This window comes from Bos indicus, chromosome 22, assembly GCF_029378745.1.
Source record: "Bos indicus isolate NIAB-ARS_2022 breed Sahiwal x Tharparkar chromosome 22, NIAB-ARS_B.indTharparkar_mat_pri_1.0, whole genome shotgun sequence".
NCBI lineage: Eukaryota > Metazoa > Chordata > Mammalia > Artiodactyla > Bovidae > Bos > Bos indicus.
In genome coordinates this window covers 49,286,137-49,309,633 of record NC_091781.1, presented here as the reverse complement: position 1 = coordinate 49,309,633, position 23,497 = coordinate 49,286,137, and the positions used below count along the sequence as shown (strand labels likewise).

Here is a 23,497-nt window from a genome sequence, read left to right as displayed (position 1 = left end):
CGAAGGAGCAAATGAATGGGGGGAGCTGCTTAGAACTGACAGAAACTGCTGGCAAGCCGTGGAAGGAGGCCAGCAGATGGTTCCCAGGGAGCTGCTATGACAGCTTCCTCAAGTCAGGAAGACACCTTGAGCTGGGAGCAGATCCCAGTGCAGGGTGGGCGCCAGCTTAAGTACACAGCCCATGGCTAGGAAGACCTGGGGTCCTTCACCTGATTCAGTGGATCTCCTTCATTCCTCCTGAGACACTGCTGATGTCATCAGACTGAGTGGCCGTAAACCATTTAACTCTAGGTTAAGGCTCTGCCTGGCTACTGTTGGCCTCCCAGACCAGGGGCCCCCGAGCAGCAGGGTGGGGTTCAGGACGACTCCAGGCCTCAGACAGGTATGAACATTGGCTGTGAAACCTTCACAACCAGAGAGGCTGAGGCTTGGGGATGACTGTTTTACACACACCCATGACTCTTGCCCCCGCCATCTAGCGAAGCACCTCAGCTCCAGCCCTGACTCCTGGCCATCTCCCACTCTTGTCCACAGCCCCATGAACTTGATGGGCACCGGCCGCCATTCATCGTCCTCCCTCTCCTCACACGCATCTAGCGAGGCTGGAAACGTGGTGATGCTGGGCGACAGCTCCATGGGCGAGGCTCCCGAAGACCTGTACCACCACATGCAGGTACCAGCGCGGCCCAGGAAGAGCGGGCCAGGGCCTGCACCTGGAGGACTTGGCTCTCTGCTTGCTGGTCTGGCCTGAGGACTGGCGTTGCTGCCTAGTTCTTCAGTTTCTGAATTCAGAACACCCAGAGCTAGCAGAATGGCCTTCCCTCCACACCTCCCCATATTGCACTTCCCAGGCCTTATTTCCCAAGAAGGAAATCTGCCTTTAGTCCTGGCTGCTCTTAGAGATCCCATGGGAAAGCTCCTCTGCCAAATTGCCCTCCTGCCTGGCATTCCTGATGGCTCAGTCCAGTCTCCTCTGTGGGTGCCATCGCTAGAGTCTACCCAGCAGGCCTGTACCATCAGGGTTATAGCTGACCCTTAGTGCTGGCCATCAGCCTGGCCTTCATCAGGGCAAGGGTACAGCATCAGACATTGGATCTGGGCACCTGGTGGCATGAAGAAGCCAACTCTGAGCCAGTCCTACCATCCTGGCCGTTTGGACCTCTATCCTGCTAATTTTTCTCCCTTTGCAGCTCGCGTATCCCAACCCCAGGTACCAGGGCTCAGTCACCAACGTCTCTGTTCTGTCCTCGTCCCAGGCAAGCCCTTCTTCCTCCAGCCTGAGTTCCACTCACTCAGCACCATCCCAGATGATTACCTCTGCCCCTTCCAGTGCCCGAGGTAAGGACGGCAGGGCGCTGCTTGCAGAAGGGAGAGGAGAGAGCCTCATGGGCGCCCCTTGTCCTGCTCTCATCTGTGGCTATGTCTTTCAAAGTGGCCCTGAGACTTAGCAAGTGCTCACCTATGCTTTTAGCATCAGGGACTCGAGGGCTCCTGCCTCCAGATCTTTTTCTCTGGCTTCAGACCCTGCTCGGGCCAGTGGTTGCAGCTGTGCTACACTGAGGTAACCAGGCATCACATCTCCACTTCAGTAAGAGGACACACAGCCCAGGAGAAGGCTCAGCTCTTCTCACTGAAGTGTTTGTGAGAATAAAGCACAAAGTTAAGGCAAAAGTGAGTTTTGTCTTGAGTAATCAAACATGATGAAAAAGTATGAAAACTAAATGTGAAGACTAAAATTAAGCCAGTATTCTAAATGGTAGCAGCAACCAAAAAAACTTTGTTCAACTGGCAAAGGCTTAATCAGGAGAGATGGCTCTGTAAAAGGCTACTAGTTGTTATTGCTTGATTTCTTATTCAGTCGAATAAATACTGTTCTCTGAGAGGCAGCAGCTTTTCCTGACTCTAGTTCCCGCAGTCAGGTTTGGTTCTCTGTCCATTTAGACCGAGATACTTGTGGTGGAATGGAAGTGAGCTGTGGTGACGAAGACCTAGCGCCCCCAGGGCAGTCTGTGTAGCACAGCAGCAGTAGCCAGCTACCAGCTGTTGCTTCCAGGCTTCAGACAGATGGAGTCTGTTCTTCTCATTATTATGAAGACAGGGAAATAACACAGCTGTATGACATAGATGATCATTAGGGAAAAAAACCAAAAATCCTCTTCTTTCAAAGCACACAAACCTGAATGAAAAGAAGTTGCTTAGTCGTGTCCAACTCTTTGCAGCCCCATGGACTGTAGCCCCCCAGGCTCCTCTGTCCATGGAATTCTCCAGGCAAGAATACTGGAGTGGGTTGCCATTCCCTTCTCCAGGGGATCTTCCTGACCCAGGGATCAAACCTGAATCTCCTGCATTGCAGGCAGATTCTTTACCATCTGAGTCATCCATGGCCCACAATAGGAGTGATGGGGAGAGAGATGCAGTGGCCAGTGGGGCCATTGGGAAAAACCTCAACATACAGCAGAAGCGGGTTTGAGGTCACAACAAGAGCAGTTACAGACTTCCCCCAACACTGGCCCAGCCCCTCATTTCCTGTGGAAGAAAACAGGTCCAATGGGGGACTTAAGTCTATCCCATCAGTTCGTGGCCAAGTAGAATTTGGAGCTTTGAGTCTTTACACTTGCAAGCCCCCAGTCTGGTGCTCATTCCACTTTGGTGATTGCCTTCCCAATGTGGACTAAGGTGCTAAAAAAGGGGACCCAGCATCTTGGAGCAGGTATTTCTAGTGTGAAAAATGAGAAATGACCCACCAAATGGTACATGTGGAAGATGTGTCAGTATGTGAGGGCTGCAGACGTAGAGAAGGAACAGTGATTTGTATTGGTAAAGATGGCACATCAAAAGGTGGTTTGAGGAATGAAAAGGAAGGAAACCCTAAGTAGGCTGTGAATGCTCTAGTGCAGGTTAGCATTTGCAGTGCCTAATGAGAGCTCCTGAACAAAGCAGAAACAGATTTTGTAATCTAATCTATTGTGTGGGTTATTTCTTAACCTGAACACTGTCTCAGTTATACTCATCTAAGTCATCTCTGACCCATGATTGTTGATAAAAAAAAAAATAAAACAGAGGCAGCGAGGGGTGAGCATTGTACCTCACTTCCACTCTGAGTGCTCAGACACTTCCTCTAGGCAGTGCCTGGCACTTGGTGCCCTGGAGAGGACAAAGATGCCATCAGGGACCTCACAAGCTGGCTGGTACCACCTTTGTCCTTCCAGCTAACCGTTTACTGGTGCATTCATTCATCAAGCTTTTATGAATGCTCAGTGAGAAGTGGGCATTGCTCTTGCACCGTCAGGGTTGAATAGACAGAAGTCATGTTCTCCCTGTTTGGAAGTAATCCCTCTTTATTTCAAATGACTTGGCTATCAATTGTTGTTGTTGTTCAGTCGCTAAGTCATGTCTGACTCTTTGTGACCCTGTGGACTGCAGCACACCAGGTTTCCCTGTCCTGTAAAACCACCCACAAAACCTTAGTGGATTGAAACAATTTATTATCATCTCGCATGGTTCTGTGGGTAGACAGGGCTTCCTAAGCAAGTTCTCAGTTGCAGTCCCTCATGAGTTTGCTGTCAGATGTGACTGGGGGCTGGAGTCATCTCAAGACTCAACTAAACTGGACATCCAAGACAGCTCTGTCACGTGGCTGGCAGTCAGTTGTGCCTGTCCACCGGGAGTTCAGCTGAGGCTGTCAACCTGAGTCCCTACGTATGACCTCTCTGTCGCTTGAGCTTCTCACAGCATGCAGCTGACTTGCCCAGAGCAAGCGTTCCAAGACACCCAGGGAAAAGCTGCAAGGCGTCTTACTCCCCAGCCTTGCAAGTCCCAGAACATCCTTTTTGCCACATTTTGTCAATTAATCCCATCACTAAGGCAATCCCATTCAATACCACTGTAAAGAATAAGACTGTACCTCATGATGCAAGGATGACCTGTGTGTTTTAGGGAGGGAAGGCATCAATCGTCACCATCTCTGGAGACAGGCTATCAGGATGGCCACACTCCAGAATATCATATAATGAAAGGCTGATTCAAAAGGAAACCAAATGGTTAACTAGGTGGTAGTTGGTGGTTTAGTCACCAAGTCGTGTCTGACTCTTGCGACCCCATGGACTGTAGCCCGCCAGGCTCCTCTGTCCATGGCATTCTCCAGGCAAAAATACTGGAGTGGGTTGCCATTTTCTTCTTCAAGGTTAACTAGGACTGGGCCCAAAGCAGGGTACTGTGATAAGAGCAGAGGTTATTCAGAAAGAGCAGGCAGTAACTTCCAGGCTACAGCATCCATTCCATCTATGTGCAGGCCCATCCGGAGAAAACCATGGGTCCAGCAAGTGTCAGGCCTACATGCAAGAGAAGATAAAGACCAGACCCAGCGTCATAGAGGAAGACTGAATTTGTTATTGTTCAGTCCCGTGGACTGTAACCCGCCTGGCTCCTTTGTCCATGCGATTACCCAGGCAAGAATACCGGAGTGGGTTGCCATTTCCTCCTCCAGGGTATGTTCCCGACCAGGGATTGAACCCGTGTCTCCTGCATTGGCCCTGGGAGGCCCAAAATGTGGTGGATGCAGTAGTAGGTGCAGTGGGGACAGAGAGGAGATGGGATGGCCCACGCTCGGGTTTGTGTCTGATGTTACAGATGAGGGGAGCGCTTTCATGGATGGAGAAAGTGTTCCAGAGAGTCCTTTCCATTGGAGTCACTTTCCCCACTCCCAGGAGTGGTCATGACACCAATAGCTTCCTTGCTGCGCCTGTTGATGTTCTGCAGTGGTTCTTGTTGCTTGGAAACCTTCAAGGTGAATGGCCTGCAAGGCACAGTCTTGTAAGTCGGCAGCGCCCCCTGGTGGTCAAAAGGCTGAGCGAGGCTAGGAGATTTTGATTGAACCTTGAATATATTCAGGACTTTCCTGGTGGCTCAGACAGTAAAGTGTCTGCCTACAATGTGGGAGACCAGAGTTTTATCCCTGGATCAGGAAGATCCTCTGAAGAAGGAAATGGCAACCCACGCCAGTACTCTTGCCTGGAAAATCCCATGGATGGAGGGGCCTGGTGGGTTACAGTCCATGGGGTCACAAGAGTCAGACACGACTTGGTGACTAAACCACCAACCACCACCTAGTTAACCATTTAGTTTCCTTTTGAATCAGCCTTTCATTATATGATATTCTGGAGTATGGCCATCATGATAGGCCATGGGGTTGCAAAGAGTTGGACGTGACTGAGTGACTAAACTTTCTTTCTTTTCTTTGAATATACTCAGTCATGCTGGGGACTCAGCCTCCCTGGGGTTCACCAGACTACAACTGAGATAGTCTGGAAGTCCTGTGATGCAGAAGCCCTTGCGGTATTTAAATGTTTTCATAAACAGTAGCCACCACTCTCACCTACTGTGGTTTTGGCTGCCTAGGGAAAACAGCAGTGAGAAGGAAGCTAGAGTTGGAAAATCTAGTGTTTGCACAGAGCACCTGTCAGCCCCTGGGGCCAGGTGCTGCCCTCCAGCCTCACCCTGCAGCACGTAACAGGATGTTGAGTGCTCAGATCCAGGGTTGGCCTGGTGAGCCAGACCGTGAGCTGTCAGGTCAGGGACCACGGCCAAGCTGAGCAAGGCAGCACACCATGTTCCAGCCACGTGCCTGGTACAGGATGGGTATGTGACATGAGTTGGTGTAAAGGGCTGCCTCTCTCTGCATGCTATGTGCGGGCAGCCCTGTCCAGGGCTGTGGCCAACGAGACCCAGGGAGCCTTCAGAGTTTCTTGCTGGGAAGGTACTGTGAAAATCAGTGGGATTAGGAACGCTTTTCTTTTTTTCCTTACACAGCCATCTTTTTGAGATTGCCTCAGAGCACAAGTTCTGAAAGAAAATATTGATAGGGGAGAAAAATCACCAAATAGTAGAAATTCAGGCCTAGTTTATTTGTTTGTTTTTTTTAATAAAGCATAGTTTACTCATTCCCTTATCAATGAAGGATAGTTTTTAAAACCAGGCCTTAAAGCCAGTTCTGAGGCTCTACAAACAGTATCACTGAGACCAGTTACGGAGGAAGTTTACGTTAATAATAGCTACATTATTGGTTTTTGGTATGCTGACTTCTTCAACATACTTAAGCCTCATCTTTGGGTCTAAAATGAGTATTTAAAAGGCATTTCTCAAGAACTCCTGGTCACCTTTTTAGTTGTGCCCTGACAGTGCCTAGAGGGCACCCCTAGGAAGGCCCACACAGAGCCTGCAGAGCTGCAGGTTCACCTCTCAGATGAGCTTCACTAAGAGAACACTACACAGAGGGAGTTCACCCACTTGAACCAGCCAGGGGCTGCCAGTGGACGTCGACAGCCCTGAGGTCCAGGTGACCTTCCCATGAGGGATCTGGAAGACCCCACTAGTTTGACATGGACATGCCGCTCTCTGGTACAATGAGTGATGCAAATTTGGAGGGCCTTCTAAATTATATATTCCCAAGGGAAGCCTGCAACTTTTTTTCTCACCACTTCTCTGGAAGGTCCCTTTGAGGACCACCAGTTGACAGGTTACTGGGCGTGTAACCATGGCCTGCATCGATGAGGACTAAGCCACACCACATCTGGCTTCCATAACAGCCCCTCAGTCCTGACGGGGTCTCATAAGCGAAGAGCATGAACCAAGTCAACTCAGGAGCCTGGTTAAGGCCCCACAAGTCCCAGAGTAGCTCCATGACTCCTGAGTTCACTGAAGGGCAAGTCTCAGAGTGAGGAACCCTAGAGAGCCCCCTGTGTGCAGCGCCCCTGGCCCTGAGCCGCTTGGGCTGAGTCTGCAGTAAGATGGCCAGAAGGCAGAGGCCAGGCACAGGAGGCCTGGAATCTGGGGAAAGGTGGTAGGGGCCAGCTGAGACAGGGCCAGTGGTGTCTGGAGAAGGTAAGTGTGTGGAAACCGTGTCCAGTAAGAACTGTGCTTTTCTGTTACCTGAGTGTGTCTGTTTCTGTGTGATGGCTCCACTGCAAGCTCACCTGGGCCCCAAGAGAGCCCAGCACCCAAGCCACCCCCATTTCCCCTGAGTGCCGGAGACTCAGGGCTCCCGGGGCCCCAGCTCCAACCCCCAGCTCTCCTCACTATCTGCCCCCGAGCAGGGACAGGGGGCCACGCCAGCGAGTCCACATGACCCTAGTCTGCAATGTGCCTGCCTCGGCTGGGATGCCCAGTGCAGCCCCCTTACCACCACCCAACCACCAGGCTCCACGTCATTCCTTCTGTGCTTGCCGAGCTCATCCTCACCCCAGCTGCAAGGGGATACCGACCCTGGGTCACTGGCTCCCCGGGATGCATGCCCTCTGGGCCCTCCATCCGTTGCGTGTCATCTGTGCGTGATTGTTCTCACTTGGTTACAGGCTCTCCCTCTCTGCCAGATAAGTACCGCCACGCCCGGGAAATGATGCTGCTGCTGCCCACGCACCGGGACCGCCCAAGCAGCGCCATGTATCCAGCAGCCATCCTGGAGAATGGACAGGTAACAGAGCCAGCCTATTGACTGCCCTTTGCTGGGACTCTGCTGGCCTGAGCTCCCCTCGTTGCACTTGCTAGGCTTTCTGCATTGTCCGTGCCTCCCTCATGCTGCCGTGAAGATCCTCCTGGATGGGAGCGGCAGTGAATGTGGGGACCAGCATCTGTATCTCAGTCCAGACGGAGTACAGCTATGGGCAGAATGGCGGTGGGGTTGGACCCACCACTGTCTGTGTGGCTGTCTGTCCTTCTGGCCAGCGTCCTGAATTCCTCATCTAAAAACAACATGGCAGAGAAAACTGGTTCTTTTCTGTCCAGAGAAGGCAGTGGCGGACATGGGTCTAGAGACTAGCCTTCCTCCATGTGTGCATGAAGGACGTCCCCACGGGCAAGCTCTGCCTCTTCCATCCATCCATCCATCCGTCTGTCCATCCGTCCGCCCGAAGCCCCTCTCTTCCCGCCGGGACCCTCCCTACACCATTTGCAGAGCTCTGCAGATGTCCCGTATGGGGCCTTGAACAAGAAGCTGCAGCGACTGGCTCCTTCCTCCATCCGGTCTGCCCTGCCCTTCTCTCAGGGGCCATGAGAGTCACCTCCAGTGACTGTTACCCAGTCCCAGAGTGCCAGGACCTTCTCAGCTCCCTGTGCCTGGGCAGCCCTGCCAGGTGGAAGGAATAGGTCTGCCTGGCAGCTACATGGAACAGCGGGTCATGTCTGTGACCTCAGGCCTGAGTGCTGCCCTTCCCCTCACGGGCCTGTGCGCATGGAGCGTCTCCAGGAGGCCAAACCTGCCAGGGCTCGGGTGCGAGGGGTCCCTGTATCCTTCCTGCCGGTGGGTCTCCTGGCAGGACAGAAGGATGCAGTTAGATGCCCTCAGGTGCTTGTGTCCTCCTTGTGGGCTGTGTACAGGACAGCCTGGAGCCCAGCCAGGCCCCGGCGCGGTGGGGGAGCCCCAGACATTGCACAGTTGCACAGGGCAGGACTCGGAGCCAGACAGCATGGACAGTTTTCCAACCAGCCTGACATTCTCAGCACATCTCAAGCATGAGCTGTCCCACTGCTTTGATTTTCCTGGTCTGGTCCTAGAATGCCCTGGCTCCTGGGGCCCATGATGCCCCCAAGATGTAACTGATTGTTGTCACCTTTTGATAGTTTTCTCCTTCCCTCAGCTGCCAAACTTCCAGCGGGCCCTGTTCCAGCAAGTGGTTGGAGCCTGCAAACCCTGCAGTGATCCCAATCTGTCTGTGGCTGAAAAAGGTACGATTCCTCTTCCCAGGTGGCCTCCTCTCCTGTCTGTCCCCATCCTGAGCGTCTCACTCTTGTCCCTGAGCACCAGCTGGCCAAGGCTAAGCCATACTTTAACACCCAGGCCACTCTGTCCATCCAGAGTCCTGACCAGTTCTGTGTTCATTATTTAACCCATGTTTGGCTTGATGCTGAGGTCTAGATCTTGTTTGTTTGTATCTCCGGCTCCCCAGGGCCCACCCTCTGAGACGCCCCAGCTGCCACCTGCTCTGAGCTCACCTTCATGGAAACTCAGTGGGCACCCACACCCCAGGGCTCCTCCCCACCAGCCCCAGAATTCGGCAGGCCCTGTGGCTTTGGTCCCTCTCCACTCAGGCCCACAGGGACCTCTCCTTGTTGTTCAGAACAGGCCTGTGGCCAAGCACATCCACAAGCATAATGAGAAGGAACAGGTCATGGCAAAGTGAATTTCCCAGAGACAGTCCCAGGCACCCTGCGGGACTTCAGTCCTCCTGTAGCCACCCAGGCCTGCAACAGCTGAGCATCCCTTTTCCACTCTGCAAGTCCATCAGCTATACCACGAAACCAGGCAATACTTAGAACAGAGGCTGGTTTCCGAGAGTGGAGTTGTACTCTACGTTCTGCTCCAGCCAGCTGATGGAAGAACCAGACTTGGGCCCGTATAACCCCAGCCCAAAGTCCCAGACATGGAGAACTGAGTTCCTTTTAACACAGGACAGTGCCCGTGTGGGGCCTCTGCCCAGCCCACCTGCCACACACAACCAGGCCGAGCCTATCAGCCCCTCTCCCTGCAGGTTCCCCTCTCCTCAACCTAGTAAGTTTAGGGCACTCTTGGTCCCTAGCATTGCGACCTGCTGGCCCATCAGGACGTGTCCCTCCAAAGCTGTTGTCATGTCATCACACCTCCTCACCACGTGCCGTCTGCTGTCTGCTGTCCCCACTGTCACTGCTCCTCCTTTGCTCAGCATGGAGGATGCGCCTCCCCGTCATATTTGAGACCACACCCGGGCTCCACGACCTCAGTGCCTGGGAGGCTTCAGCGCCTGGTGCTCGACCACAGCGGGCGTGGAGATAAGATTCTGGCTGAAGACATCTTCCTAGCCTCAGAGTTGCACATCCCCAAAACACGTGGCTTTCCTGGACCCCTGCACTTGTGCCCCCAAACCAAGTGCTCTTGTGGCCTTGAGGGCCGGGAACCACAGCAGCTTCTCTTTGCCTGAGTTGTGGAGCAATCACAGATCTAGCTGAGAGCCCAGACGGGCTCAGAGCTCAAGTAGGTGCTGGCGGCCAGACCAGGACCTGACACCCACCAGACCCAGAAGAGCTTCAGGCTTCAGACCAAGCTGCAGCAAGAAGCTGGATACGCCCACCCGCCATGTGTGGGGAGGAAAGAGGGTTGTCTCAGAGCGAAGGCTGAGCCCAAAGCAAGCCCATTTGAGCCACAAGGCCAGAGCTTAGTAGGCAGTGAGCTAGACATTTGTCTTGGGGGACCCAGAGCCAGAGCCATAACTCCCCAGATCTCTGCTGGCTCCTCCAGAGCAGGAGCTGTGCACACTTGTCACCATTCTGTCATCGTCAGGATCTTGAGTCCCATGAGGGCTCCACTTCTCATTTTAAGGATCTCTCTTTCCCAGGCAGTGACTCCCAGACCAGGCCAGTTAACTCTCGAGGCTGCTGTGCACAGGGGACTTCAGACTGGTGGTCCACAGCAGAGAGAGAAAAGGCCAGGACACAGGTGGCATCAGCGCTCTTTCTCCTAGGATAGCTGCTGCATCTGAGGTTCTCCACTAGCCCCTATGCACTGGTGTGTGTTCATGCGTATTCTCACGTCTGTAACCCCGTGGACTGTAGCCCGCCAGGCTCCTCTGTCCATGGCATTTTTCAGGCGAGAATACTGGAGTGGGTTGCATTTCCTTCTCCAGGGGATCTTTCCGACCCAGGGATCGAACCATGCATCTCTTGTATCTCCTACATTGGCAGGAAGGTTCTTTACCACTGAGCCACCCAGGAAGCCCTGGTGCTATATGGCAGAGGTTCACTGGCCTCACTGGTCAACAGGAGGCCGAGGGCAAGCTGGATGATTTCTGATTGATGTGGAGTGGCTCTCGCAGGTGCCTTTTGTAAACCACTGCAGCCTTGCCAGCTTTCTTTCCCTCCAGCGTTCCTGCCTGCTGTTTCCTCTGGGCTCTTGTAGGCGAATTTGTGCAGTCCTGATGTCTTCTAGGGCCAGGATGTGCACATGAGAATTCAGGCTGTCAGAGCCCCTTTGGGGAAGCTGCCTAGACCTGCCTCCAAGCTTCTTACTCCTCGAGGTGTGATGACTTTTTGTGGAGATGGAACTTTTCCTTTTCAGGAGAGGGCACCTTAGTGCTGAGGACCAGGAAGCTCCTGCCACATCTTGGGGAGAGCCTGTTTGAGAGTAGGCCTGTCCTGGTCTCAGGGTGGTTCAGGCTCTCTGAGGAAGGCCTTCCGGTGGAATCCATCTGGCACTCACCAGAGTTAGAATGAATGCCTGTCCACCCAGTCACTGCCACCTCTCCCCTCTGCCCCCACCACTGTCAGCCAGTCCGTGAGACTGAGCCACGCTCCTGAGACATGAGGCTGTGAGGCAGCCGAGTTCCAGCCTGACGTTCTTCACCAGCAAGGAGGACCAGGGTGGACGCCTCCCACCACCTCATTCTTCGACCATGTGGGGCCCAGCACCTGCTGGCCACATCCTCCTCAAAGGCCAGGCTCCTTCCTTCCCAGAGCCTCTCAGGTGCCCTTTAGGCCCTGGCATTGCATTCCCCACTCAGGCCCTGGAGTGGGAAAAGCCCAGTCCCCAGCCTCCTCAATGCCCCGTTTAGCTGTGACTGCCTCAAAACAAAGCCAGTGGGTCAGCCGCTTGTCTCTTGATAACGAGAGCTCTGTCAGAGAAAGGGCATAGTTCTCATCAGTGGCGGTGGTTCTCTAGCAGTTGACCAATGGCATTCACGTATCCGCTGCTGCTCCTCAGACCCCGGGGTCCAGCCATTCCCCCCTACCCTTCCCCTCCTACAGTCCTTCTCCTCAGCTGTCGCTGAAGGGCCACTGTTCCAGCCCTGGACTCCTTCCCATCCACAGATGGACAGCCTGTGTTACTCTTTGTCCAGGGCCCACTCTGTCCACGGCATGTGAGTTACAGGAACTGGGCCTCTATGCTTCAAAGCACCCAGGGGCTCCACCACCCTCCATCCTCTATGGAAGCAGAGGTCCCTGCTGGACCCGGCCTGACCCCTGGCTTCATACTCTTTCCTACAGCACTGTATGAACTCCAGTCCTGCCTAGAAAACTCCCGAGCATCCCAGGCCCAGCCAGTGGGCTCAGAAGCAGCAGGGGTGGGCAGAGCTTGTAGCTTACCACAGGCTCTTTGAGGGCCCAGGCCACGTACCAGCTGTGGACACAGGCATCTGCTGCTGCCCACCCATCCTGCTCCCTGCTTCCCCATGGGGTCAGGCCCTGGGAGAGCCCTGACTCTTGACTTTGGTCAGAAGCTATAGGGTGCGCGGCACACCTGTTCTCGCATGCACTCACTCGCCTGCATCTCCCTCTCCCTCTTCTGTCAGTCTTACCAGCCTGCCCCACTCTCCTGTTCTCTTTTTTTCCTCCTAGCAAGCCCGGGAGGCTGCCTCCTTGCTGTACTTCCTCTCGTCTTGCCTCCTCCCAAGTGCTTTTCAGCCAGCAGCTGACTCTGTAGCCATCCTCTTCAGTGGCGTCTGCCGCAGCCACTCTCCCCGTGGGCCACCACCGTGCCTTGCTGGGCCAGTGTTTTCTGTCTCAGGAGCTGGCATGCCATGCCCGTGTGTGCTGTACCGAGTTCACACCTGGAGAAGGCCCAGGCAGTAGTAGAGGACTTCCCCCCCCACCCAGAGGCTGCTCAAGAAGTAACCTCCCTTCATGCCATCTGTTTTCGCCCTTCAGCGGTGCCAGCAGCCCCCAGCAGCTGGAGCCTGGATAGCGGAGCCCGAGAGGCCCAGCCCTTCCTGTCTGCCCACACGGGGTGCATCCTGGCCCCCCCAGTGCCTCCCCGAAGCCTGCTGCATGGTAAGAAGACCTCCAGCGGGTCCCCCAGGTAGTCCCCGGTCTCAGATCCTGCTCAGGGGTGAGGGCAAGAGCCCTCTGGGCTGAGAAGACGAGCCGACTCAGCCGAAGAAAGAACCCCCCCACCGCAGCCTTGGGGTCAGTGAGGTCTCCAAGTGCAGCAGGTACACTCAGTAAGGCCTTTCTGACTGCGGAGGCTGAAGACGTCGGAAATGACTGTGCCAAGCGCGAGACTTCCCAGACTGTCATCGCCCCGCAGCAGGCAGAGGGCCGCTGCTGTCTGTGGACTGTCATTCTGTGGGCTCTGATGCACTCGGACTTCTCGATCTCCTGTGTGGCATGGGTGTCTCTACTCAAGCAGCCTGTGTTTTGAAGAATGTCAGTGAAGAGAGAGGTTTTCCCATGGCTTCCAGTGCCAAGGGGTCGTGGGAGACTCCCGTCCGTGCAGTTGGCCCCGCCAGCTCTGCTGTGATGCAGTCCAAAAAGGGCCCAACTGAAGCTCTGCTTCTGTGTCCTCTGCAGGTCATTACTCCCTACACTTCGACGCCTTCCACCACCCCTTGGGTGACACCCCCCCAGCCCTCCCCGCCCGGACCTTGCGCAAGGTAATGTTCTGAGGCGACAGCCCCTAGGCTGTGCGGGGAGAGACCCCTGAGGTCTGCCTCCCCTGTTGCTCCCGACAGCCCAGCCTGACAGAAGCTGGGGGTTTCCAGAGACATACTTGGGGTACAGGTGACCCACGTGTCCTGTAACAGATGTGATGGGGGTGGAGAGGTCAGAGGGTCCTCAGACAGCAACACACGGCACCCAGTGTGTGAGCCAAGAGCAGTGAGAAGCCAGGGGGTAGGTATTAACACACCACAGTTCACAACGTGAGGAAATGTTAACTGTGGGAGGTCATAGAGCACTTTAAACTGGAGTCCACTCAAAATGAGAAGCATCAGATACCAAACCTTTATGCGAAACTCATTTTCTGCAAATTGGAAAAGACTGTCACAGATTTTAGCAGCAGAAGGCACTCGTCTGGTCCATGGCCCTCTGGGGTCTTTTCTGCCCTCCCCACGGGCCTGCGGACCCAGCCCTTCTATCTTTGCCCCTAGACCCACGGCCAGAAGCCTGGGACCTGGCTTCACGGGGCACAAAGGCAGGGCCATTTGGGGGCCATAGAAATGCAGGTGATTCTGGGGCTGCATAGGCTTGCTGGGGCCAGGGAGAAGGCAGGGGCTTGCTGATGGCGAAACAAGAAATACTCTGGTGATGAGTATTTTAAAGTTCATTAATATAGGAGACTCTTGGTCTTCTCGTCCCGGGGCAGGCATGTCAGCCTGTCTGGAAAGAAGGATTTTCACACTTCTCCCTTTTCTTTCAGTCGCCCCTGCACCCTATTCCGGCCTCCCCAACCAGCCCCCAGTCAGGCCTGGATGGCAGCAACTCTACACTATCCGGCAGTGCCAGCAGCGGCGTGTCCTCCCTAAGTGAGAGTAACTTTGGGCACTCCTCGGAGGTCCCTGCTCGAACCGACACCATGGACTCCATGCCGAGCCAGGCCTGGAACGCTGACGAAGATCTTGAGCCACCTTACCTCCCCGTCCACTACAGCCTCTCCGAGTCCGCCGTCCTGGACTCCATCAAGGCCCAGCCGTGCCGAAGCCACTCAGCCCCGGGATGTGTCATCCCTCAGGACCCCATGGACCCGCCTGCGCTGCCACCCAAGCCCTACCACCCCCGCCTGCCGGCCCTGGAGCACGACGAGGGTGTGCTGCTGCGAGAGGAGGCTGAGAGGCCTCGGGGCCTGCATCGCAAGGCCTCGCTGCCTCCCGGGAGCACCAAGGAAGAGCAGGCACGCATGGCCTGGGAGCACAGCCGAGGGGAACAGTGAGGGGCAGGGAGGCAGCTGGGACACCACCGTCAGTGAGCGGCTTGCCCAACCACTCCGGGTCAGAAAAGCAAGTCCCCCCGCAGGGAGCCCGAGGCCTGGCACTCAGGAGAGAACCGCCCGAGTCTACGTTCTACTGCCGTGAACTCGTGTGTTGCCATGTGCAGAGGCCACAGCAGCATGAAGGGTTGTGGCTTCTCTTTTTATTTCATTTTCTACATTTCCATTTCTATGGGTTTTCCTCTTTCCTTTGTGCAGTAGATGCTGTCTTCCTCCTGCAGTTTCAGACCACATGGAGCTAGATGGAGATACTGCACCACAGAACCGCTTTGCAGCTTCATGGGGCCCCTGGGGCAGGAGCCCAGGCCCTCCCTCCAGGGCAGCAATGCACAGAATGGAAATTGCACTAGGGACCTCTTCCTTTGCTGTGTAGACAGAAGAGCTCATGGTTGTATTCAGGGATTGCAAGGACCACGTGGACTATGTCACAGGTGGACAAGAGGGCTACCAGCCATTTTGCACAAATGCCTGCTCTTCCATCCAGGAGTGTGCCCCTGAGGGGCTGGCGAGGCCAACCTGCCGGCACAGGCATGTGACAGCCTAACTGCATGCCCCGGGTGTACTGCCAGGCTTCTGTGGGCCAGCCCCGCCTCCTCCTCTACCTTGGATTTCCCCTCCATCATTTTTATTTCTGACCCTTCGCTCCCCTCCACTCTTAACATACCCCATGCCCTGCAGGAGCCCCCTGGTGCATGGATCTGCAGTGGTCATCTCCTAGCCTCTGGAGCTTGAGTGAGGGTTGGAGCCAGAGGGACTGCCTTCACCACCTTCCTCCCCAGGGCCTGGGCAGCCACGTGTTGAGAGACAAGCCGATAGAGGAGTGAGGCTGGGGTGTGGCAGGGCCGGAAATCCTCTGAGCTTTCAGAAGTGGCCAGCATGCCTGTCCTCCAGCTCCTGAATCAGGGATTTTCAGCACTACCTCTGAGCAGCGGGGTGGCTGCCCAGCCAGGCTCCAAAGGCCTGAGGACTTGAAATCAGGTTCAGCAAGCTCCTGGGTTAAAAGCGCAGTTGGAGGGGAGAGGGACTTCTCCTAGAAGCAGAAAGCCACGCAGGTTGAATTATCCCCTCCCAGTAGCCAAGTGCATGATCCCAGCTCCAGGCCCATGGGACCACCACTCAGGGTTCAGGGTGAGCAGGAGGGCAGTTTCTCCAGCCTCCCCAGTCTGTTGGGCAGAAGGCAGTGGGGTCTTTATAGGAAACTTTCAGGTCAGGGTACTGATTTTCCTCTCGGTTTATGAGTTGGGGAATAGGGGGGAGTGGCAATAGTATTTTACCAGGGTGCTTCTAAGTTACTTTTAAAAAGTCTACAAACATTTACTTGCTTGAGTTCACAACTTGACAGTCACAAGGCTGCCTTCTCCTCGTTGAGCAGGTACGTTCTCCGTTAGTTCCTCTTCCACTGGCCCATCTGACTTCCCTGGTTAGGGTGTCTTTCACTTGTAAACAAAGGGCAACTTGTTTAACAGGAATGCCAGCAAGTAACTTATGAGCTAAGATGGGGGGCGCATTACCTTCAGGGTGTCTGGGCATGTTTTATCACCAGTGTAGGTCCTTTCTGATACTTGAAGGGTGACTCCAAGCAGAGTGGGTCAGTCTAGGCAGGCCTGAACCATCTGGTGTTCCCAAGTGTAACAGTCGGGGACTAGCTTTGGATTTCTTAGATAGTTCGTCTTTAGCTTTTAGGGCACTCCTGAACCTCAATCCCTGGACAAAGCAGTCCTCATGTAAGAACATCTTCCTTCTCCACCTGGTGGCATGAGAGGGTAGAGAGGGGGGTGTGGGTTTGTTTGGTCTTGCCTTCTACAGGGTGAGCCAGGTGTGTGTTTTCCCTCTCCATTTTCCCAAATTCAATGAAAAGGACATATTCCAAATTCCTTTCCTTGGAGAATCAGCCAGTCTGAAGGGAAGTGGGAGGCCAGAGATGAGAATTCTCTGAAAAGATTGTGAAATATTGATTTTCATTCTTTCAAGCTTATTTGTAAATACCTATTTGAATGCTGTGTATTTGTACAGGAATTTGAGCAAAAAATGTATAGAGTGTGCTGTCCAATTGGTATTCAGCCCTATAAATGTGTTTTTAACCTCTGGCATTCTGTGCTTATTTAAAATAAGAAAACTTCTAACCATTTCTTTTGTGTATTTATGTTTAAAATAAGAAGTGACTTAATGGTCTTACCTGTATCAGAAAGCAAAGTTAAAAGAAAAAAAAAAAAATTTGTACTAGTGTCCCAAAAAAGTATTTTACTGTATATATTGTGGTAGCATGTTCTCAATCCAGCAAGTAATGTGAATTTTAGATGTAAATATCTGCCACTTGACTTCCCCGCTTTCCCCACTCCCTTGACTGCTGTTATGTGAATTAAAGATGAATACCTGATACTGACCCACTGAATTCACTGAATGGGAGCAGCCGCAAAGTGCCCCCCTCCAACCCTTGTCGCTGGGCTCCAAGCCCTTTTAGCCCCATAAAAATCTTTTCCGTCCTGAGCACAGTGCCAACTTTTCCCACGTCCGGCCTTCAAGCACAGAGAGCCAAGACTTGCACCGGAAAGGAGGGCAGCCGAGGGCGCAGAGCGCTCAGCTGGAAAGCAAGAGAGAGAACCAGCCACCTCGGCCAGGCTCCCGAGGCTTGTGAGTAAAAGGGGGAAGAAGGGGTCTTCCTGGCGTGGGGGACAAACCTCCGAAGCCGCCAATCTCCCCAGTAAGGCGGGATGCTTCCGAACTCGAAGCCAGGCAACCAGTCCTGGCCCGGGCGCCCCTCTGAGCTCTGGGCCCTCTTACGGGCCCTGCTCCTACCCGACATCTGTCCGCCCCGACTGGGTCCTCCTGTCGACCTGTCGGGGCAATCCGGACTCTCTTCAGCGGTTCCCCAGCCCACGTGGTCCCTTAAGAAAAAGGAAAGAAACCTTCGGAGCCTTGCCTGCGGCCGGCCGCCCTCCCTGCCTGTTGGGTTGCGGCTGACCACAGAGCCCCTGACCTACGCCACGAGTCGGGACCAGAGCAGAGAAGTCCGTGGGGTTCTTCGGGAGGACTTGGGGCCCAGAACAGAGGGTACACAGAGCAACTGAGCAGGCGCGGGGCAGCGGCCGAATTCCACTCCAGTCTGATGGTGCTCCGCTTCGGCCTCAGCCCCTGCCCCTACCAAAGATGGCGACTGAGCCGCTTCCGCCGCCTCTGCGGCCTCTTCCTGCGAGCAGCCCCGGTTCAATCAGCGGTCGACAACTGTCTAGGGCGGAGGGCGGGCGATGCCATCAGCCAATGAGGAAGGGTAGCGTGGAGCCGCTCTTCTGGGCTCCGAGGCGCGTGGACCAATGGGGGAACGGTGTGTGGGAGAGCGTGGGGGGCGCCAGCCAATAGGGGGCCACGGCGCGCGGCCAGCACCTGGGGGCTGCGCCGCACGGCGGGCGCGGTTCAGTCCGGCGAAGGCGGCAGCGGCGGCGGGTTGTGGAGGATGTGGGCCACCCACGGGCTGGCCGTGGCGCTGGCTCTGAGCGTGCTGCCGGCCAGCCGGGCGCTGCGACAGGGTGACTGCGAAGGTAAGGCGGAGTTGGGGGTCCGAGCTCTGTGGCCGGCCTGGCGGCGCCGCTGAACTCAACCAAACCACCGAAAGGCTGAGAGGCCGGGGCTAATGCGGGCGAGGGCGGCCGGCCCCAGTGGGGTCTGCTAGAGGAGGGACCAACGCCGGGTCTAGAAAACATTTTCTGGGCCTAAAAAACATTGGTCTGACGAGAAAGTTAGGACTAGATCGTACAGACAATTTGGCCTGAAACTGAGATAACGCCGGAGTTTTGGTCCTTTACCATCACTGGGCAGAAGCTCCTGGGAGCGGTTCTGGCTCAGGTGGGGTGTCCTGAGGGCCGCCCGTGGGCACCGCGCCTGGTGTGATAGGGTTGCAAAGATTCACGTTGGGGTTCGGTGTTGCATTTGGAAATGAGTAGCATTTGCATCGTTTTTTTCTCTTCGGCCTCTAGATTGTCCATTTATGAGGTCACAGTGAGCCTATCTCAAGGACACGTGTTCAGTCTCGGTTTAAACTTTATGGAAAGAGCAGGGAAGAGCCGTTTGTGGGTCATTAGGTGATGCTCGTTCCCCGCATCCCCTGGGTGTACTCGGGGACCCAGCAACCCGGAGCACGGTTCTGTCTACCTGTGGGCACCCGAGAAAATCCAGTGGTAGAAAAACTCCCCTTTCTCCGTGTCTCTTATTAAAATTGCTGCTGGAGTTCCCGCCTACTGAATTGGCCTGCAATTTGGTGATGACTGGAGCATCTTCCTTCTTTCTCTTTTTCAGTTTGTATTTCTTATCTGGGAAGATTTTACCAGGACCTCAAAGACAGAGATGTCACATTCTCTCCAGCCTCTATTGAAAAAGAACTTATAAAGTTCTGCCGTGAAGCAAGAGGCAAAGAGAATCGGTTGGTAAGTAGCTGTTTGGCCCTCCCCAGGCTGGCCCTGGCCAGCGTTTTAAGTATCCACTTCCCAGGCCTGGAAATACAAGACCCCGCCCACTTGTCTATTGAGGAGACCAGCTGTTCTGTCAGTGAACTAATGTGGGTCTGCAGTGTTTTCTGTATTCGGCCGTTGGGATGTTATCCTCTTAGTGTTGATTAAGCACCTACTGTGTGCTGGACACAGGAAATATCAGGGGAGAGCAGTGACAGGCAAATAATGCGGTGGGATGCAAGTTGTGCAGAAAATGGACCAGGAGGGTATGGTAGAGAGGGTGGGTGCTAACTTAGTAGTCAAGAATTTTTCTGAGACAGGGTCATCATTATGGAGGGGGAAAGAACGTCACAGCAGAGGGAACAGCCAATGTGAGTGCCCAGAGGCCAGAGCAATCTTGGCATGAGTGAGGACCGATGATGACGGAATGGGCACAGGGGAGGCTAGGGCTGAATTCTAATGAAACAATAGTTTTGGTAGCCTCAGCTTCCCTGGCAGTCTCTGGTTTGTCTGTCTTTCTGTTTAAAGGTTTGAACCTCGGTGACTTTTAAATTCATCTGGTGGCTGTCAGCTCTGGGACCAAGTGTGTACTAAGAGCCTGGGGTTTATGCTGAATCTGACTTCCAGTACAGGCGGAGTGTGGGAAAATGAAGTCCTGGCAGAGACAGAAGATGTTTTGAGATGTCAGTGTGCCTTGGAGGAGATAGCTCTTAAGGGGCACCTCCTGAAGGCCATTCTCCTTTCTTGCCACAGTGCTACTACATTGGGGCCACAGAGGATGCAGCCACCAAGATCATCAACGAGGTGTCCAAGCCCCTGTCCCACCACATCCCTGTGGAGAAGATCTGTGAGAAGCTCAAGAAGAAAGACAGTCAGATCTGTGAACTAAAGTATGGTGAGTGTGGCATTATTTAACCAACGCTGAACTCTCTCTGTGCTCAGGCATTAATGAAGTGTACTTTCTAGCTGGGGAAGGCAGGTGATAAACTAGAGTCTTCATGAGTGAGTGATGTAACAAGGTTAGTGGTGGTAAATGGCAGGGGCACAGACTCAACCCTGCATCCTGGTGCATGGAGGTCAGAATAGGCCTCAGTGAGAGTGCAAGTCACTCAGTCGTGTCTGACGCTTTGCCACCCCATGGACTGTACAGTCCCTAGAATTCTCCAGGCCACAATACTGGAGTGGGTAGCCTTTCCCTTCTCCAGGGGCTCTTCCCAACCCAGGGATCAAACCCAGGTCTCCCACATTGCTCCAGCAGATCTTCCTGACCCAGGAGTCGAACTGGGGTCTCCTGCATTTCAGGTGGCTTCTTTACCAACTGAGCTATCAGGGAAGCCCAGGAGGTGACATTTCAACAGACTTTGAAAAGGAGGTGGGGGATTAGCCACTGGCACAGCTCAGGGAAGAGAATTTCAGGCAGAGGACACAGGCAGATGTAAAGGCAGCCAGTGCCATGACAGGTGTGTGGGCAGGTCATAGAGGGCCTTGCATGTTGGTGAAGACTTGGTTTTAGTCTGAGGGAAGATGAGAATGTTGGGATTTGAGCAGAGAAGCCATGTCGTCTGACTTGGCTTTAATAAGCTTGTCCTGACTGCACACTCTGAAGGCTGAGTGACTTTTACTATTTTGAAAAGAACAGCTGTGTCCCAACAGGAAAGCCTAAGGTTGTGGGCACACAGCACCTCTTTTGCCAAAGAAGTTTCCAGTGGGAAAAAGAGTTCAGGTCTTCAGAAAGAATTGGGGCCAGGAAGAGTTGTTCTCTTCCTTAAAACTGAAACAGCACCAGCATGTTTTACCATGAATTGAGTGTCCAAGGGCTGCATTTTACCCCATTGTGTCAAGGATACTGGTCTTCTGAGAGTGATCCTAGTTCAGTTCTTCTGGCAGAAGGTCTCTCTGTGATCACAGGTGGTCATGGAGAGTAGGCTCCTAATTCAAGAGCCCGACCAGGGTCTGTGTTGGGAAACTGAGGCTAGGGGATCTGTCTGCTCTGTCACCCTAGAACTCTCATTCTCCAGTGCTGTGGGCTCTACCGTGACGTTTAGTAAGAGGCACTTGGAGTGGGCGCCATATTCCTCCTAGAAGGTTCCTTCTGTAAGGACCACATGGCCTCCATCTGTCCCTGCTGACACTGCATGTCTGGGGTGTCACAGACTGCCAGTGAGTAACTGGGGTTACTCACACTGCCAGCGTGAGACCCGCCTTCCTGGTGAAGGGGCTGGGCCAGTTCCCCTCCTGGGGCACTGGGCACTGACACAGCTGCATGCGTCTCTCCCTGCAGTCAGTAGGTCTGCTGGTTTTAAGTGACAGCTTGGCTGTGCAAGGACTGCTGGGGTCCACAGTTGCTCCCACCCAGCTGGTTATTCTCCCTGCTCTTTTCTCCAGACAAACAGATCGACCTGAGCACAGTGGACCTGAAGAAGCTCCGAGTTAAAGAGCTAAAGAAGATCCTGGACGACTGGGGGGAGACGTGCAAAGGCTGTGCGGAAAAGTCTGACTACATCCGGAAGATTAATGAACTGATGCCTAAATATGCTCCCAAGGCAGCTAGTTCACGGACTGATTTGTAGTCGGCTCGATCCCTGCTGCTCCTGAGGGAGAAAACACTTCATTTGTGTCTACCCCAAACAGCCTTTTTGTAATTTATTTTTTAGGCAGGCTCCTGACAAAGTCAGGTGTGAAGCCTGGAGCTTTCTTGATGATGCTGGGTGTACAGCGTCCCCTTGGGGGAGATTCACTTTGTTCTGTTGCCCATTTACTCTAGGACTTCAAAGTATGTCTGGGATTTTTTTATTAAAGGAAGAAAATTTCTAGCTGTCCTTGAAGAATTAAAGTGAATACTGAAATAGGGTTTTACCCATGATGACGATTTCACCGGTTTATGCTTTCCGGTTTACAAAGAGTTTTCAGGTATATTCACATTTGTCCCTCAACCACCAGTCAATGCTGGGATGCCAGGACAGGACAAGGGGCCTGTTGGGCTGTGCAAGAGTGGAGAGGTTCTCAGGGAGGAGGTGGGTCTTGATAACCCGCAGCCCATAGGGACTATCTAGAGAGGGGACTGGGTTGCAAGCAAGACTGAGGTTTAACGCAGTTTTCTGCAATGATGACTTCAGTAGCTGAGTAGTTCAGTGCTGTCACATTTCTGAAGTACTCGTGGCCTGGCTACCTCCATCAGTCACTGTCCAGATCTGGCCATCTACTTGCTCAACTCAGTTTGTGGTCCAGTGTCAACCCTAAGCCTCTGGTACCTAGTCGGGATTTTGCAAAACTGGCAGGAGTTGGTTTGTACAAAGAGCCAGAGAGAGGCTGTCTTTTGCCTTTGTTTACCCAAGATAAGCTTAACAGTTGAAGTCCTGAAAGGGTGTCCCTGGAGTCTGGTTTTTACTTGCTCTTTTGGGGGTTGGTGCGTGGGAAACCCAATGACCAGCATGAACTGTGACTCAGTGGACTGTTGCTCATGCCCTCAGAGACCACCACAAGGGGAGGGCTAAGAAACAGTGCGTGCATGCTCTGACCTCGGGTCACGTCATTTGTGCGGTTCCTAAATTCAGGTTGCCAAGGTAAAGGGCCCTCAGCTGGCTGTGGCGTCCACTAATGGCTGTGAGCAGAAGGCCCACAATTTTCATGTCTGAGAAAGTTTAAGAATGCACTTCTTAGGCCAGGTGCTCCCTACTTGGAGGAATTAGATGGGCTGTTATGATCAGACAAGCAAAGTTTTCTGAGCCCCTGAAAGGTGTTGAGAAACTGCATGGCTAGAACCAGAAATCTTAGTAGATGGAGCTGTTTCAACCTAGCAGCTGTGTTCTGGTGGCCTCTGTGTCCTCCAAGCTACACCAAACAGGGAAGACAGCCCAACTGCTACCAGAGGGTGATCCCCAAGGTTATCTTTAAAAGGCTTAACTCCTGGAAGCCGCCTAGGAGACCTGGAACGTTAACAGGTGTTTCTTGTAAGACGTTAATCTAGTGCACCTGCGTTAGCTGCTGCAGGCGCTCCTCGCAAAGGCTTCTGGTCGTGGGAGGGCAGAAGATGCGCATGCGCTCTTCCCCATGCCACGGTTTCTGTGGCTTAAGTTGGGTCAGGTCCTGTGAAGCCTCCGGTTAACTCTCCATGGAAAATGAAAGTTGCCCTGAGGGGGCTTGGCACCCGAACAGGATTTCCCCTTCATGTCACCACCTTGGAGGTGGATGCGAGAGCACTGGCCAAGGAGAGGTAAGCATGGCAAACTGGGTAGCCGCTGAGTTCGGCCTTCTCTTCACCCTTGGCTCTGTGACCCTTCCCTTACAGCCCTCAGTGTACTCGAATGCCCAAGCGGAGGGTGGGGCCCGTTGC

At 53.9% G+C, this 23,497-nt stretch overlaps 2 protein-coding genes and 1 long non-coding RNA gene across 18 annotated transcripts in view; 2 read left to right on the top strand and 1 right to left on the bottom strand.

Annotated features, from left to right (window-relative positions):
• The window catches only part of DOCK3 (dedicator of cytokinesis 3), a 304,126-nt gene extending 287,027 nt beyond the window's left edge, over positions 1 to 17,099 (top strand). For 7 of the 13 annotated variants that reach the window (XM_070776617.1, XM_070776613.1, XM_070776612.1 and 4 more), the window contains 7 exons: positions 535 to 673; positions 1,191 to 1,338; positions 7,350 to 7,468; positions 8,631 to 8,718; positions 12,667 to 12,789; positions 13,309 to 13,391; positions 14,156 to 17,099. In XM_070776617.1, the coding sequence (XP_070632718.1) occupies positions 535 to 673; positions 1,191 to 1,338; positions 7,350 to 7,468; positions 8,631 to 8,718; positions 12,667 to 12,789; positions 13,309 to 13,391; positions 14,156 to 14,665 (1,210 nt within the window). In that variant the 3' untranslated portion in view covers positions 14,666 to 17,099. The other 6 variants (XM_070776615.1, XM_070776614.1, XM_070776611.1 and 3 more) reach the window with 6 other exon arrangements.
• LOC139178632 (uncharacterized) lies at positions 15,939 to 18,076 on the bottom strand. 4 transcript variants are annotated; one of them, XR_011563038.1, is made up of 3 exons: positions 17,704 to 18,045; positions 17,401 to 17,607; positions 15,939 to 17,303 (listed from the first exon to the last, which is right to left on the bottom strand). It is a non-coding gene; the product is annotated as an uncharacterized lncRNA (long non-coding RNA). The 4 variants fall into 4 exon arrangements; XR_011563036.1 differs by having other exon boundaries at positions 17,700 to 18,044; XR_011563035.1 differs by having other exon boundaries at positions 17,401 to 18,076.
• Positions 18,077 to 18,102: 26 nt separating this feature from the next.
• Positions 18,103 to 21,983, top strand: MANF (mesencephalic astrocyte derived neurotrophic factor). Its single transcript, XM_019984946.2, has 4 exons — positions 18,103 to 18,258; positions 19,013 to 19,140; positions 19,918 to 20,059; positions 21,550 to 21,983. Exons 1-4 carry the CDS (start codon positions 18,174 to 18,176, stop codon positions 21,732 to 21,734), a joined length of 540 nt encoding a protein of 179 aa, XP_019840505.2. The 5' UTR covers positions 18,103 to 18,173; the 3' UTR covers positions 21,735 to 21,983.
• Positions 21,984 to 23,497: the final 1,514 nt, after the last annotated feature.